This window comes from Ascaphus truei, chromosome 7 (assembly GCF_040206685.1).
Source record: "Ascaphus truei isolate aAscTru1 chromosome 7, aAscTru1.hap1, whole genome shotgun sequence".
NCBI classification, from domain to species: Eukaryota; Metazoa; Chordata; class Amphibia; order Anura; family Ascaphidae; genus Ascaphus; species Ascaphus truei.
Window position 1 is genome coordinate 39,014,746 of NC_134489.1, and position 18,067 is coordinate 39,032,812.

At 46.1% G+C, this 18,067-nt stretch overlaps 1 protein-coding gene across 3 annotated transcripts in view; it reads right to left on the bottom strand.

The window, feature by feature from the left end:
* Positions 1 to 18,067, bottom strand: part of BNIPL (BCL2 interacting protein like) — a 35,168-nt gene that overhangs the window by 10,873 nt on the left and 6,228 nt on the right. For all 3 annotated transcript variants that reach the window (XM_075607788.1, XM_075607789.1, XM_075607790.1), the window contains exons 2-8: positions 11,008 to 11,115; positions 7,485 to 7,543; positions 5,180 to 5,422; positions 3,895 to 4,071; positions 1,810 to 1,912; positions 1,020 to 1,151; positions 686 to 772 (exon numbers count right to left, since the gene is read on the bottom strand). In XM_075607788.1, the coding sequence (XP_075463903.1) occupies positions 686 to 772; positions 1,020 to 1,151; positions 1,810 to 1,912; positions 3,895 to 4,071; positions 5,180 to 5,422; positions 7,485 to 7,543; positions 11,008 to 11,115 (909 nt within the window). The remainder of the gene's footprint in view (positions 1 to 685; positions 773 to 1,019; positions 1,152 to 1,809; positions 1,913 to 3,894; positions 4,072 to 5,179; positions 5,423 to 7,484; positions 7,544 to 11,007; positions 11,116 to 18,067) is intronic.

An 18,067-nucleotide genomic window follows, 5' to 3' on the forward strand; every position in this document is an offset into this window, starting at 1 on the left:
ATGTAACATGCAGGGCTACTGGAAGTCACATGAACTCTATATTTGAATGAATAAAATTGCGTTTATGTTTCCTTATATCGTTAGTCAATTTGCTGTTCAAATGTGTTTAGTGTAATCACAAGGGAAAGACAATGGGGGTAGCAAGTTACAGGTACCGGTCATGTAGCATATGTGGAATGTGAACATTCGGTGGAGCGAATATACCTTCTCTATATTATAGACAGGATATATAGATACACACACACACACACACACACACACACACACACACGCCCAGTGGTGGACTTGTATTTCTGCCGCCTGTAGGCTCGGGGGCGGCTCTCTGCCCTAGTGTATTGACATCATTTGATGTTGGGTCGCCATGACGACGCAATGCTACAAGAGAGGACCGCTCCGGAAAAGGTAAGGCTCTCGCACATTTTCTCTCCAAAAAAAAATTGACGCTTTAGGCTATAGTCTACTTAGCCTAATGACATACGCCATAGCGGCTGTTTACAGGGATTTTGCCCCAAAACATCCCAGACTGCAACAGGGATTTTTGGCTAGAGACGGTCCAAATGTACGCTTCAGCATATATACAATTACTCCCTTAAAAAAATGTAATGCTTTTCTAAAATGCCTAGAAAGTGTTACCATGTAAAGATACGAATATACTAGAGCATTTAAGCATTACAAACAATATTACCTGATAAATGGGCGAATAATGGCCATTAGTGCTTTCACATACCAAGTGGGATGCACGATCATCACGGATTTGATATTTTTCTTTAGCCTAAAACAATTACAGAACAATGTAAAAACAGTTTTATGCTGGTTAATTAAGGCAGCCAATTATTATTGCACAGTTATTTTGGACAACGAAAAAAGCCGTTATTTGTTTACTTTAATTACTTTAATTCGAATTTAGCAATGAAATCAATTTGTTTTGATTGTTACCCATGTAATGAACAAGATCCATTTTAAGTATACCAATTAGGGCTGTGAGAGATTACATATTTGAATCCTTACAGATTACTCACCGTCTATCAGTGGCCTGATAACACCGCTTGATCCAACCAATGGAGGGAATTTTGCTGCGAGGCGTGGCTCCGTTCAGATAAACCAACATATAGTCTTGTGCAACCATTAGATCCATAGTCCCAATAATATACCTGGGTGTAAAACAGAGGTACTGTACAGGATAGCTATATGTTTAAGATTAACCACTATGTCCACGTTATGAACTCATTCACTAAACAAGTGCAGGCTAACACAATTAAAGTGAATGGCATTTGCCTGTGTTAAACCGCTAGCACAGTTTGTGAATGAGGCCAAAAAGTAAGCAAAGGAAAAGTTATGTGAAGGATGAAATGTCGATGTACACGATGTAATAGCTATGTCGTGGGCCTTTTGCTTGTTTGCCAGGAGAGATCACGTTCAGCGATACAAATGCAATCTGAGCGGACGAGGAACGGAGGAGGAGATTCACCCTCTTCTCCACGTGGGCGACGTTGCGATCATGTGATCGATACCATAATCGTAATGTGCCGTAGGGGCGGTGGCACCCTGGTGTCGCAAACCCTCTGGCACTGAAAGGGTTAAATATCTCACAAATGATGTTGTGATTGAACAGCAAATATCAAGATTTTAGGCTGGGGCAAACATGAAGCGCTGCATTTCCATGCCCAAAATCTTGTTCTCTGCAGCTTAAACACGATTACACTCATGGATAATATTTGTGAAACGGTATGTACCGAAAGTCTTTTTTTGTGTTACTGGGAATGTAAAATAATAGAAATATAAACTTTGAAGAGCACATCCAGTATTTACCTGAATAGGTTGTCCATGACATACTGGTAGTCTGGGATACTGCTCTCAGGTAAGTGACAAGACGCAAACAGAATGATTGCATTTAAACCATCACCATAGTAACCTGAAAGAACAGATAGAAATGAGTGAATACTGTACTGTAAAAATCGCTGCATCAACAAAAACAGCAAAGGAAGAGCTGTATTGGTAAACATTCAGCTCTCACACTTCCTGATTTGTCATGCACACAGTCAAGATATGCAATATTTAATATTGTAATTTGATATTCACATTTTGTTGCAATGGCATACACTTGTAATAATCTTTTTATAACTGGTAATCTAGATAACTCCAAAACGATCTTTCTAAATTGGTGATTAGTGGTATACAGTATGTTGCGTTTCTTATAAAGAGTGAGGCACCATACTGCTTACCAGAAGTATAACCAGGGTCTGCTCATTTGTGCATGGGCTACAGTCGATGCTGACGGCTAGCTCTGTCTCGTAAATAAAAATATGCAATCTCCCTCTCCCACAGAATACGTTTGTATATAAGTGATACCACTCCACCTCTTCTGCCAGACTACTTCTCCCCCACCTCATCTTTTTTTGGTTAATGGTAGGGCTAGATGAATCTGAAAAGTTGACCATTGGATGGGCAGTATTGAGCTATAGAAGGGGGACCCCCTGAATTTTAATGAAAGGAGGTGTACGTGGCTGTGGGGAAAATTAGTTGGAATGTTATTTATATTTAAGTTCTATTTGGTTTGATATTAATGGGTTAATTGGCTTGTGGAAGGCAGCTGGGGGTTGGGGTTTGGCAGTTACAGCTGTCAGAGGCACTGGGTGAAGAGAGGGTTGATTTAAATGTTATAAATAGCTGTGCTCTGCCAACAATTGTTCACACCTTCGGCAAGAGCATTTTCCCTCCCATCCTCCTCTTGCTATCAATTTATTATAAGTTTTGGTTGTTGATATGTTAAATATAAATGGTATATGTATATAATATTGTATTTTAATTATATTTTGTATATGCAAAAAAATTAAGGAAATTATCATTTAAAAGGGGGGAGGGGGGTTTATTGTCACAGCGGTGGGTTTTCAGCCAGGCTGGGTCCCAAATCTTGTTTAATTTATTGGTTCTGGTACGTTTTGGAGACTAGTCATGGTGTGACGAAGCCCCCTTTATTCGCTATACCAATTATATTGTGGGCTCATGGCACACAGTATGCTCTGGATATGGGCAGTTTGTTATTTATTTATAATATAGAGTTAAAATAAAGCTGTGGCCACACCCCACTACGTTAACATCTTGTATTTTGTATTTATTTATAATTGTTGTTAGTATGTGTGTGAGGGCGTCGCCTCCGCAGCCATGTATTTCAGTACAAAACTTTAGGGTGCAACATAGCAGTCTGCCGATGGCATTACAATTATGGTCATTTGCAGGCTAAGCGGCCTTACTACCTACGCATGGTGTTCTCAACTCTTGTCTTCAAGAGCCCCCCAACAGGTCAGGTTTCTGGATATAGAAAAGAAAAAAAACTCATAAAAGCTCAAGGAACAAAACATGTGGCTACACTAAGCCAATAAATGAAGATAAAAAGCAGGGCACTGAAAAGGTTGGCCACCTGTGCTGAAGCAGGGATATCCTGACCTGTTAGGAGGCTTGAGGACGAGGTGTGAGAACTCCTGACCTACATCTAAGGATGAGGTTTATGTTTGATTTAGCAGCACTGCTGCCCATGCTTCAGCCCGATAGACCTTTGCAGAAAGGTACCTCTCCAATTCTTAGGAGGGAAACTGGTGTGTTTTTATTGGGGAAAACAGGCAGAGCTCGTTTATATTTTATTTTTTAATTTGCTTCAAGAAGCGAATCATATAGTTCCAAGCTGCAAATTGAGAAAAATGGCAGATCAGAGAAGCGGCTTGGAGGCAAAACTGTAAAATTGGCCTGACATACATGGTAGTCTAGTTGAAATTTCATGCTCTGTAATTTTGTAACTATGCCTTGGTTGATCTATGCACATATAATATTCAAGCTTTAAAATTAGCTATTCTTTACCACCCCCTCTTAGTTAATATAGTGAGATGTGTTCCTCTTTACCCCCATGGGAGATGATTCGCTTATATGGTTCTATAGCACTCATATCCACTTTGTGTTCTCCCATCAAGAATATTCTCCATTTTCTGCCATCTTGGTCTTCCATGTCAGTCACACATTTTTCGGCAAATGCATTCTCTGCTAAATAGTCATCTGTCCCCTTTGCCTTTGGCAGGTCATCTGATGAAAAAAAAAAAAAAAACAGCAGTGTTCATTATTTAAATAATCTAATTCTTTCTGGTTTTGCTCTGTCAGAGTCCTTAGGAAAATTGAAACAGAAGAATTATCCAACGGAATCATTTCTGCTTTTTGGGGATTCTCAACTCCAGTCCTCAAGACTCTCCCCCCCACCCCCATCCCCCAACAGGTCAGGTTTTCAAGATATCCCTGCTTCCTTACAGGTCTTAGTCTTTGATTGAGCCACCTGTGCTGAAGCAAGGATATCCTGAAAACCTGACGTGTTGAGGGGAGGGTCTTTAGGACGAGTTGAGAACTCCTGTACTGATTGATTATTTTTATATGACTGCTTTGGAGTTGCTACATTGAAAGACCAATCACATTAATACTCCAAATCCTTATGGTATGGTCTTTCAAATAGCATCTTTGATTATTCTTTGCCTTCATGAATAATTTGTTAACCCAAGTAATTTGTAGGCATCTACATGCAAATAAGAAAAAAAACTTGAACATGCCAATGCTTTTATTTTTACGAAAGTTGTCAATGTGACACCAGTAAACTGAAAAAATATCAGTGTTTCCTATAACGCAGTAACTGAAGTGAGATATCTTTAATGTGTGGTTTATTTTGTGGTTACTTTTATTCTTAAAATTTATTTTTAGGAGTGAGCTGTAATGCATCTTTAGAACAATAAAAGCAGTTGTACTGTTTGTGGAACATTTAATCATCCCACCCTGAATTGGATTATGCCCCATCCTTACCCAGATTCTTGTGGAGAAAAAAAAAAACCTTATAAATGATTTCAAATCCAGCCCCTCATGATAACAAGGTCTGTTGGCTGCACTCTTAACTCACAGTATTAATCAACAGGAGATGTATTTCCCGCAGTTGGTGCCTATAATATTTCTAGATCGACAATTCTTTCTACTGTAGAAACAGAAGAAGCTTTGGGCTGCTGGAAGTTCTTAGTAATGTTGGCATTTCTTTATATTATTTTAAAAAGAGGAATCCCAAACCACTAGTACTTTTTTAGGAAGGATGGTGTTGCATCTTGTACTGGAGTAAAAATTATAAAAGCTTAACAGCAAGAAAGATACAACAAAAGTTTACCTTCCCACTCAAAGTCGTGGCTATTTTCTGGAATTTCTAATTGTTCACTGCCAGTTGGTGTTTCCAAATCATCTATATCAAAGTCTAAATCATCATCATCATCATCATCTGGTGTTTGATCAGGAAGCTCACTTGAAACCAGAGATCCTTCACTATTATCCAAATTAAGGCTGATAGATGGAGCGTACAGGCGTTTCTTCATATGGCGGTTACCGCATAGTTCCAGGGTGTTCGGAGGACAAGCTAAAGTTTAGGTTTAAGAGGGGGGGAGGGAGGTTAAACTACTTTGAATGCTTAGATATGTAAACAAAGCAAGTTATGGCGAGAAAAAAAGTGACAAAAACCCCTCTACCGTACAGTGAAGATAAGAAAAAACGAGCACTTTCACATATCTCAGACAGGTACACAAATCTGTGCCTTTCCCCATAGTCACTCAACATACAATACTTCCACTGGCGCCAGAGATGCTGGGTAATGACATGCAATTGAGCACTCACAGTGTTACTTTTTGCTTCTTATTCATTTTAACATGGATCCCTTTAAGTTTACGCCTGCCGTGTTACACAGCTTTTACAGCAAAGCCTGGGTTATGGAAGTGCATGGTCAGCATAGTTATTCACAGACACCTTTTAGGTGTCATTAGGGTGAGGATGGTTATGGACCATGCCTATGTCGATCTGTAACCAGAAACCCAAGTACGTTGCTTATATTCGGTCCTTCTAGAGCAGTAGTACTAAACTCCAGTCCTCCAGAACCCCCCAACAAGTCAGCTTTTAAGGATATCCCTGCTTCAGCACAGACAGGGCCGCAGACCGGGGGAGGAAAGCCGAGACAAGTGTCCTGGGCCTGGTGGCTGTGGGGGGCCCGGCCAGCACTGGAAGTTGGGCAAGGCCAACTTCTACGTTCAGCTGCCGGGCCTCTGGTTGCCGGCCCGGCTCACAACTGTTGCCTTCTGTTCCCACTCCTTCCTCTCCCGCCGGAAGTTGGGCCTGAATTCTGGGTGCACCCAGCTTTGAGCGCGCACTGGCGGGAGAGAGAGGCAGGCCCAGTTTAGGGCGAGGCAGCAGCAGCTGGGGAGAGCAGGGGCCCAGTTGCGGCAAACAAAGGTTATTGTATTTGTGGGGTTGGGGGTATTTTGTGTGTGTGTGCGGGAGGGGGGGAGGGGTATTGTACTTTGTATGTGTGGGGGAGTGTATTGTATTTTGGGTGAGTGGGAGGGTTATTGTATGGGTATTATTCTGGAAGCCAGAGGGTCACGTGTAGGATGACTTAGCTCAGATAGTGTCAACTCGGCCCTCTTTTCCAAGCACGACAAGGTCTGTTTCTTTTCTTACTTTATTTTGGAGAAAGCAGGGAAAAACAGTCTCTTGTGTAGAGGTGTAGGTCTAAATATCTCTGTGTGTGCTTAGTAGTAAAGGGAGGTGAAAAGATAATCCTGCAGCACCATTACAGGGGTTACAGCAAGGTACTCACTCGTCCAGTGGTGTGGTGGAAAGGAAATGGCAATGTATGCTGGGTAGTAAGATAGTCTGGGGACAGACCATCTGTGGGCAGAGCAGAGGGGGAGAAAGCAGACTAGCCCATTTGAGAGAAAGGCTGGGGCTGCTATGGCAACTCACAGGAGTGTCTGGGGGAGCTACAACATGTAGCAATAATGTTGCATCTCTAATACAGCAAGCTGCTGGGAGAGGGAAAATGGCACTGTATTTATCACACAAGCACTGTGTTTGTGTGCAGAACCAAACACATACAGCTGGCACTAATAAGCTGGCAAGCAGGGCTGCGAGGAAAGGGGGGGGTGAAACAGAAGTGCAGACAGGAGTATTCCTGTTCCATGACAGGTATCGTGTGTAGGGGAGGGTGGTTTGAGGGAGAGTGGAGTATTAAGTGATGTTGAAGGGGGAGAGAGTGAGTGACAAACGGGAGTAAAGAGAAATACATGGGGAGAAAAGGAGGGGGGATAGAGGAGGGGGCTTGCAAGGCCGCCGACGTGGGTGGGGGGGGGGGAGCGGTAGGGCCTTGTCGAAAACTCTAGTCATGGGCCCCGGGAAATCTGTCTACGGCCCTGAGCACAGGTGGTTCAATCAAATACTGAGCCACTGATTGAGTAACCTGTGATGCCCTTAAACTCTGACCTGTTTGGGGGGGAGGGGGGCGGCATCTTGATAACTGGAGTTAGCTACCCCATCTCTAGAGAATACTTACAGTGGCCATTATTGCTAGCGATCAGAAGGAATAAGCCAATGATGGCACATGTATGAAATGTACCTGTGAAAGAGAGTTTTGTATTAAGCCATGTTCCTACCTGACTTGCTATCTTCATTGGAGTCAAATTCTTCCTCTGAAGTTGCTTCTGAAAGAGGTCTTTAAAAATATGGAAGATTTATTGTTGATATGTGATTGAATTATAAACCCAGAAGAGGGACAAAGTTACAAATTAATGACCCTTAACTGTGTATTTCCCCCCCCCTTGGCATGTTTCAGCTAGACATTTATACCCCAATGCTACATCCAATTACAGATTATTGGGGACATTAATATGTATTTTATCTATATTCATACTTGATAAATAAGGGTCATTTAGTTCAATACTTTTACCAAAATATTTTAAGCCCACAAGCACGTCACGGTAGACCCATTTCAGTCGGTCCTACATTACCAATATCATACTCTTATGCATTTCTTCCACTGTAGAAAGAGAAGAGGAAACAAAAATTCTGCGGCCAAACGCACTGGTGGGTAACATATGCGGTGCCTGCAGGATTACATATTAAGACGCACTAAATGTGCTATATGTGAACTACAGTGCAGTTAAAAACAGAAGTGCCCTAATAATTAAAGCGAAAAAAAGTGCGCAAAAAATACATATACCTACCTTGTATCAAACAGTAGCAAATAAATCTCAACCCCTCCCCTGGTGGGGGGTGAGAAGAGATCTCTAAATAGGTTGTTCATTGATGTGTTCCGGGACCTACTGATTTAGTGGCGTTATGATAATATCATGAGATCCGGTATTTTAAATCAATCTGGTGCTTGAGGGGTTAATGTGGTTACCGTCAGTTTTAAAAATACAAAGACATTTTTTATGGCCTCTTATACCCTTGGCCAGGCCTAGTTTTAGGGCTGATAGAATCTTGAGATAAAGACAGTTGTTTTGCCAGAGATGGGATTAAAATATGGCTCTCTTGACATCTTTATAAAACAGGACGCTTTTAGGAGGTACTGTCAAAAGCATCCTCTGGGGGGGTTCTGCAGATTTAAATCTGCAAAACGGGATTGAAAAAGCAATCCACACAAGGGTTAGGGCTGCAATCAACAGTTATCGTTTATGTATAAATTTGTTTTATTTCACACACCGTCACAGGTGCCCTGATTATATTACACATGTATTTCACAAGTGATTATATATCCATCAAGACTTATTTGAAAAGGTAAAATAGAACCACATTACACTGTTCTATTGTTACGAATTTCACCTATTGGGTATAAGTGCCTTTGATAACACTTTGTTTTTTACTCTGGATGGTTCTGCAAGGTTCAAGGGGCGTCCCTATGAAAGTATTCCACAAAAGAATGAATTTATTAAAACTGAGGATATCCGGTGATGACCTCTTTCCTAAAGTTTAAAGTTCAGATATCGGTAATCGCTGCAAGGAGACACGTGCAATAAGACCACACACAACATAGGTAAGCGGTGCCAAGGACAGCTATCCATTTGTTACTCAAATTTAGAAGCAGGAGAGTCAAAATTAGTCTTGTTACATCTGACAAAATCGCCTGAAACTATTAATATGATTCACGTGTCTAAGCATTAGTGAAAAGGAAGTTATGAGTGCGTTTATATATTGAGGCAAGAACTTAAACATCTTTTTTAGGAGTTTTTTCTTCCTCTGTCATAAAACCAACAGCCTAGCAGCTGATGTATGACAGGGGTGGGCTTATGTAGTTTTCAATGGTATATAGGGCATGCCCTGAAGTTATGAAATCAGAATTCAACAGAGGTGTGTTTGGGATCAAATACGTGAATTTTCAAATTTCTACGCCAGTGACCTCTCTGGGGGAAAACCTATGTCATGGTAACGTACAGTATAGGGATTTCTGTTTTATCCTGTTATATTAGGAAACAGTTTTGCATTTATTTTACTGTAATATATTAAAACATTTAATAAGTAATGTTTTGGACTGTGAATGAACTGTTGCATGCTCTGGAGAGGGGATTTACATTTTCGGACACATTTTGCTACAACATAGTTTTTTCTTGAATAAACAGGGACCCGAGACCCTGGCAGATATATTAATTACATACAGCTCAACCCCGTTATAATGCGATCCGTTAGAACACGAATCTGCTTAACGTGATGCAAGCGTGGCTCCCAATTTTCGTATTTAGGAATATTTTACAACACGATTATTGGTGTCTTAAATACTTTATTGTACAATGCATTAATAAAAGATTGAAACAATAAAATTGTACATTATTTCTATATTGTTATTCTATAGTACTGTAATTATCGTGCGCAAAAATGAGACATACGAAATTGATAGCAAATTATAATGCGATCCGCTTATATTGCGATGTGATTCTTTGACCCCAAGCACCACGTTATTACGGGGTTGAGCTGTATTTAGAATATTTCTTGGGTTGTGGCAGAAAATAGATCTGATTGCAATTGAGTAAGAGGTTAATATTAAACTAATTGAAAGTACCTTGTGCAGGAGAAAGGCGAGTTGGCTACCGTAGCCGTGTATACTAACCCTGGTTACATATCTATGTCATGTACTCACTTGTGTGCTGTTCGTGGCAGATGGTATATGGGGATGGATTGAGGGGAACTATTGCTTATTTGAGGGACCTTTGCGTAGGTGAAAAGTGGGACAGCTGTGTATTAACCCTTGTCCCGGATGCAGGTCACGTGCTCACAGGAATGCCGTATGTGACAAGTGGGATGGGTGAGCTTCAACTAAGGAGAATGGGTCCCACACAATTGATCTTATCAAGACTCTGTATGTCTCTATGTAAATTGATATTAATTTTGGGAGGTTTTGTGACCCTTCCTGCTGGATACATGGTAGGTATACATGTGTTTTTTTAGATTCTCTCCGCCCCCCCCCCTCTCCCTCCCACACTTTAATCATTAGGGCACTTCTGTTTCTCAACCAGTTTTAACTGCCCTGGGTTCATAAATAGCACATTTAACCCTTCAGGCACCACATATATGTCACACACCCCAAGCCTTTGGCTTCAGCATTTTGGTTTCCTCGTCTCTATATAGTGGAAGAAATACATAATAGAGTAGGATATTGGTAGTGTAGAACCTACTGAAATGGCTCTGCCATGACGTGGTTGTAGGCTTAAAATATTTTGGCCAAAGTATTGAAATAAATGATGAATATTTAGGAAGTATGAATATAGAGACAATACATATTAATGTACCCAATAACTTGTCATTGGATGTAGCATTGGGACAGTGGCATAGCTAAACATGGGGGCCCCTGGGCAAAATTTTGCGCGTGCGCAACCGGCCCTTGTCGGCTGCTACTGCGCGACCAGCGCCCTGGCTATAGCTACACCCCTGTATTGGGGTCTTTTTGTCTCTTGTATACATTTTGGGCACTACTCATTAGCACTTCAAATGACAAAAAATACATGTATATATGTGTATAATATATGTGTATAATATATATATATATATATATTTTTTATTATTATTTATTTATTTTAGCTTGCCAAGACTCGCTCTCTATAGACATTTATACTTTCCCAATTTTGTTTATCACTCAATTCACTCTAAAATCCTAACCATAATGTACCAAAGCTTTCTTCTTACCTGGGAAACTCTTCGTCTTGCCATTCCTCTTTTAACTCCATGTCATCAATACCCAACTGTGCAGTTTCTGAGTGCGTGGAGGCTTGGTGCACCAAACTCTTATGGTAGCTGCAATGAGTAGGTGAACACTACAATTAAATAACTTTATTTATAAAGCGTTTTCTCCCAAAGGGTCTCAAAGTGCTTCACAATTACAGAAAGGGAAAAAGAAGAAAACATTAAAGTTATAAGAGCAACCGATCACAAGGACAGATGCAATACAGCAGGGGTCCGCAAACTTTTCAGTATGTTTCTTCTGTCATGGGAGAGGGGGTTTGGCCCGGGATTAAAGGGGTTACACCCCATTTGGCCACCCCCTACTCTCACCTGGGAAGCAAGGGGTTAACTGGACTGTGGTCCAGTAATGTGTTTTTACCTTGCTTCAGCATCCTAATGTATATTCCCCTGTAAAAATGTATTGTTTCTGTTCCAGTGTTTGCACCAACACATACACTGGGATTGATGCGGGAGGGAAAGGGTTAAGGTTAACTTAGTGTTTATAGCTCTTTGTTTCATGGTCCCGCCTTTTCAGGCACCATTTTGCAGAGTCCCATAGGTCGCCATTGGGGCTCCATGTATTCCAATGGCAGAAGTAGCGGTTCTGGACCTGTTTCCAGCGACGACCAGCAGGTGGTATCCGAGAGGAGGAGCGGCGGTTTCCCATTGTAAGTCAATGGGGCCATTGACTTCAATGGGGATTCCTCGACATCGGCATCCAGGAACAGGTTGGCAGCCATCCAAACCGGAGAAGCGGATACAATGTCTTTGAAAAGAGCTTTATCACTTGGGTCAAGTTCAATGACAATTGGTGTGGGAATCTTAGGTTCTAGGGCACCTGGGAATAAAATTCTTGTTGCCCCTAGCCCCTAGTAACCCCCACACACGACCCCCACCGGGTCCAGGAATGAGTGACCCCCGTAAAGGGTCGAGCGGAGAAGGAGGGTCGCACCATTGACTTTAATGGCGGAGCAGAGGTCCCATTGAATCCAATGGCGGCGTGCGCTCATGCATTGTCTATGGCGGCGCCGGCCATTGATTCCAATGGGGAAAAGCCGCGTGGCGTTAAAACGGCTAAGTCCGAAATGGCGAAAAGTGTAAGTCCATATCTCCGGTTCTGCAAGGACCAGAGGGCTGGGATTTGGGTGGCATGTAGCCAAGGTTCCGGCATGAATGCATGGCCATTCCCAGCCCTCTCCGAACAACCAGACGGAGGGTGGGCAAATGTAAAGATTTTTGGTTTTGCCATAGACTTCAATGGCGGCGTCTCCCCATTGAAAGTCTATGGCGGGGAACCCCATTGACTTCAACGGCGGAGCCCCGCCATTACAAGCCTATGGTGGCGGAACCCGTTGATTTCAATGGGGAAAGAGTGAAAGGCAGAGATTCATTTTTTAATGGGAAGAATCCTATATTTTAAAAAAGTGTTTTAACCTGCATTTGTGTATCTCCGGTTCTGGGGGTCGCAGAGGGCTGAGATTTGGCCACCATGAAAGTACAGTTCCGGCAACAAAAGCTGGCAAATATCAGCCCACTGGAGCCAACAAAACCAATTATATTAATATGTGAAGATATTAAACTGTGAATGGTATTTTGGGTCTGATATGAGAACACAGAGCCCATCTGCTATGCTAATAGGTCAGGGGGGCAGACAGATGGTTTAGCATAAGCCCTCTGATCAAAGGTTAACCGCTCTGAGTGTACACACTAGGGCGGAGAACAAAGGGCCTGAGTGGTCTGTAAGTGTCATAGTTCACACTTGCAGGGAAGGAAGATTCTACTTCAAAAGACTCCACTAGCCAGCTAGGCACCCTAAGGTTAAGAGATAGGCCTGAGATGGTATATAAATGAGGCTCAGCCTATCCTCATTGTCTTGTGTCATTCTGAGATTGCTGTATGAACTGCTAATCAAGATTCGTGATTTCATCATTCCAATTCTAAGTAAGTGCATATTTAGTCTGTTATTTGTATATCTCGTGTGTTCACCCTTTTCAAGGAATAAATTATATTTTATCATATCTAGTCGTGTTCAGTTCAACCCAGGTATTTTGGTGTATAATATAGGCCTTAATACAGGCTTGTATTAAACTGGTGGCAGTGGCGGGATTGAACTGAACCTGTATTACAGTGTACTGCGGGACTCTGTAATACAGTTGGAACTCGGATGAATTGCGAGTTCCTAAGACTAAAGATATTGGACACACAGTGTACAACATATAACACAAGATATGGCACCACCTCACTGTTCCCCTACTTGTGAGAAGCATTTCCTCCAGAACCAAAGTGCCGGCCATCCGTGTGACTGGAGCCGAGCACCGAAACCGGAGGAGTGCATCAAGTCGGCGCGGGAACCAGCAGCCAGCAAGGCTGAGAGAGAGGCGGCGATCGGTGAGCATGAAACCCGGCCGGCTAAGCAAAGAACCACCGCTGCAGCTGCCGTAACCATCAAACCGCCCAGAGAGCACGGAATGGACCCAGCTCCGGGACGGCAGAGACTTGGGGAGGGAGCGGGTGGTCTCGGAAACCACGGAAGTCTTGCACCAGGAGAGGTAACGGCCGTTGCGGCGGCCCATCCATTTTCCATGAAAGAGCTAGCACTGGTGTGTGCGTTGGGCGAGACGTGGTTCCCGGCGAAGTGGACCCAGTTCATGGCGTTGGTGCCGCACCGACCCGCTTATCCCCTCCCAGAACCCGGCATTCGAGCAACTCCGCTCTGGACTCAGCAGCCCCTTGCGGGGGGTAGTCCACCGGCGGTGGAGGAGCTCCGGCAGGCGCCGCGGCGCTATCACTGCCAAAAAGCGGGCCACAATGCCCGTACCGTGCGCGTTCAGGCGAAGAAGCCCCTCAGGGCCAGCGCTCACGAGCTGCGGAAAAGATGACCCAGTTAGCGGCATCCTCTGATGGCTCCCGCCCAGCCGGGGCGACAACCCTTAGCAGGACGTCCCCTGGAGAACCTGACCGGGCTGCATCGGCAACAGCGGCGGCCATCCATCGGATCCGGCGGAGAACCGGCGGCGGAGAAGAAGCCGCCATTCCGGCAATTTTATTTGGGGGGGGTTTGGGTGTGCGGGAAGTGGGTGATTCACATTGTTTGGCGGAGTCGGCGATCCCCAGTGATGACCGGAGCCCCACGATTCACGCCGGCAACCCTGTACCAAAGCCGGGCGCTGTTGCGGCAGCTACCCAGGGCTCGCCCGTGGCGGCGGCGGAAGAGCCGTGATTCCGGCAATGTGCCGGAGCCCTTTCTGAGTGGGGGAGGAGGGACAGGGATTGCGGGAGGGTTATTTTACCGGGTTGGAATGGAGCCGTGTTTCTCCACGAGGACTTGGGACCCTTGTCCTGCACCGTTTTACCTGTGCCAAACCCGGGAGCTGTTGCGGCAGTTGCCCGTCGCTTCCCGGCTAAGCTGATGCCGGCGGCGGCCACTCTAGTCCCCCTGCAATCGGGACCAATGAAGGCGGCGGTCTCTGCGAGGACCAGCGAGGTAAGCCAGACCAAGTCGCAGACTGACCCTGACTTATTTTTTCCCTTGACTGTACCCTGTTGTTCCCTTGTAGGGGTGACCGGTGGGTGGCAGGCGATAGGGGCACCAGGGGAGGGGAAGGGAGGGCAGCTAAGCTTCCCCATTACCCTGGCGGAGCATCAAGGGGACTCTCAGTTAAGAGCCCCACTGTTGCAGCCTTGCTATGGGCTGGAGGTATCAGGGGCAGTGGCACAGTTAGACCACCCCAGGATTACCTACCAGCCAGGAGCTAAGGTGGGTGCATCTGCACCAGCAACCCTTAGCTCACCTCCGGTAATGGGGACACAGCTTCAGGGAGAGGGGCTAGCCCCGTTAGCACCCAGCTTTAGGGTAGGATTGCCTGGGAGAAGTTTGGGTGGGCCAGTGGGAACCGGGGAGGGAGGGCAGCTAGTGAGCCATCCATATTTCCCCATTCCCTGGCAGAGCCTCAGGGGGTCTCTCGGTTTAGACCCCCACTGTTGTTGCCTGGCTATGGGCTGGAGGTATCAGGGGCAGTGGCACAGTTAGCCCACCCCCAGATTACCTGCCAGCCAGGAGCCAAGGCAGGTGCTTCTGCACCAGTGCCCCTGGGCTCCTCTCCGGTAATGGGGAGGCAGTGTCAGGGAGATGGCCTCACTCAGGTGTCCCTAGTATCCAGGTTAGGAATAGCTAGGGAGAAGCAGAGTGAGGGAAGGCTGCAGGTAGGTAGCCAGCACCAGGTCTCAGTAGGAGAAGAAGGGCTAGTGGTAGCCGGGGAGGGAAAGCAGCAGGTTTGGCAGCTAGAGTTCCCCATTACCCTGGCGGAGCCTCAGGGGGTCTCTCAGATCAGCAACCCCCTGTTGCAGCCTGGCTATGGGTGGGGGTATCATGGGCAGTGGCAAGCTTGTGCCACCCCAGGGATACCTGCAAGCCAAGAGCTAGGGCGGTTGCATCTGGAGAGGTGCCCCTGAGCTCGTCCCTGGTAAGGGGGAGACAAGGTCAGGGAGGTACGTGCACTCAGGTAGTCCCTGTGTCTGGGTTAGGATTGCCTAGGGGGGAGCGGAGTGCAGGTGGACTGCAGGGAGGTAAGCAGAAGGAGTCATCAGCAAGGGCTGAGGTGCTGGGCCTAGGGGAGGCTAGGCAGGGAGACACTGTGGAGCAGGGGGAGATAGAAGGTCAGTGGGGTGTCAGGCAGCTGGCAGAAGCTAGGGATGGGCTAGATAGGCAGGAGGTCCCTTGTTCTGACTGGCCAGGAGTGACCCCCCTGACAGAGTCCCCAGGGGTTTCCAGAGGTGGGGCTGTGGGTAGATAGGCAGCCAGGAGCAGTAGCCAGGGCTAGGGGGGTACAGCAGAGGGTTCTGTCCCCAGGGCAGCCAAGGGTAACTACAGAGAGGAAGGGCAGCACAGTGGAGTGGAGAGGAGTGATGCTGGCCCTAGTAGCAGTGGTGGTAGCAGGTGCTTGGTTTCTGGCCTTCAGTTTTGAGAGGGCAGGGGCAACGCACCTGGGTACCAGGGACCCCAGTACAGGATACAGGGAGATTGCCGTGTCCCATGGGGCACAGGAGAGGGTAGGAGTCAGCACCCCAGGTGGTTTCAAGAGTCCAGAAGTGATGCCACTCGGGGTGGGGACGGCCCCAGAGCCAGGGAGGAGAGGCAAGGGTATAGCAGAGCAGCTACAGGTGGGCACAGGGTCAGGGCAGGTAGGGTCCATACAGGATAGTGACATAGCTCTTTCCCAGACTTGGTTGACAGGAAAGCGACGGTCTGTGCTTGATAGCTGGTCTCTCGCTAGTGCAGAGACATGCCAGTCTCTGGGCAGTGTGCAGCCTGGTCTGCAGAGATGCCCCTTCACGATGGGCTTGGTTCACCAGGCACTGGATGGGGGGCAGAGGGTGGCAAAGGAGAATGCCCGGCGGCCACTATGGAGCCCTGCTCAGCAGGATCTGGACTTCACTATCCAATGTGGCCTGGACAATGCCGGAGGACAATTTTGCCAGGCCAACCCCTCAGGACTTATTGAGTGCTTCAAGGATGCCGGTGGTGTCCCAATGCCAGGGTGGGCAGCTGGGTCACAAGGCACCCATTGAGCAGGGGAGGTGTCATGGGAAAGGGGGTTTGGCCCGGGATTAAAGGGGTTACACCCCATTTGGCCATCCCCTACTCTCACCTGGGAAGCAAGGGGTTAACTGGACTGTGGTCCAGTAATGTGTTTTTACCTTGCTTCAACATCCTAATGTATATTCCCCTGTAAAAATGTATTGTTTCTGTTCCAGTGTTTGCACCAACACATACACTGGGATTGATGCGGGAGGGAAAGGGTTAAGGTTAACTTAGTGTTTATAGCTCTTTGTTCCATGGTCCCGCCTTTTCAGGCACCATTTTGCAGAGTCCCATAGGTCGCCATTGGGGCTCCATGTATTCCAATGGCAGAAGTAGCGGTTTTGGACCTGTTTCCAGCGACGACCAGCAGGTGGCGTCCGAGAGGAGGAGCGGCGGTTTCCCATTGTAAGTCAATAGGGCCATTGACTTCAATGGGGATTCCTCGACGTCCGCCTCCAGGAACAGGTTGGCAGCCATCCAAACCGCAAAACCGCAGAAGCGGATACAATGTCTTTGAAAAGAGCTTTATCACTTGGGTCAAGTTCAGTGACAATTGGCGTGGGAAATTTAGGTTCTAGGGCACCTGGGAATAAAATTCTTGTAGCCCCTAGGAACCCCCACACACGACCCCCACCGGGCCCAGGAAGGAGGGACCCCCGTAAAGGGTCGAGCGGAGGAGGGTCGCGCCATTGACTTTAATGGCGGAGCGGAGGGGCCATTGAATCCTATGGCGGCGTGCGCCCATGCATTGTCTATGGCGGCGCCGGCCATTGATTCCAATGGGAAAAGCTGCGTGGCGTTAAAACGGCTAAGTCCGAAATGGCGAAAAGTGTGAGTCCATATCTCCGGTTCTGGAAGGACCAGAGGGCTGGGATTTGGGTGGCATGTAGCCAAGGTTCCGGCATGAATGCATGGCCATTCCCAGCCCTCTCCGAACAACCAGACGGAGGGTGGGCAAATGTAAAGATTTTTGGTTTTCCATAGACTTCAATGGCGGCGTCTCCCCATTGAAAGTCTATGGCGGGGAACCCCATTGACTTCAACGGAGGAGCCCCGCCATTAAAAGCCTATGGCAGCGGAACCCGTTGATTTCAATGGGGAAAGAGTGAAAGGCAGAGATTAATTTTTTAAAGGGAAAAATCCTATATTTTAAAAGTGTTTTAACCTGCATTTGTGTATCTCCGGTTCTGGGGGTCGCAGAGGGCTGAGATTTGGCCACCATGAAGGTACAGTTCCGGCAACAAAAGCTGGCAAATATCAGCCCACTGGACCCAACGGAACCGATTATATTAATATGTGAAGATATTAAACTGTGAATGGTATTTTGGGTCTGATATGAGAACGCAGAGCCCATCTGCTATGCTAATAGGTCAGGGGGGCAGACAGATGGTTTAGCATAAGCCCTCTGATCAAAGGTTAACCGCTCTGAGTGTATACACTAGG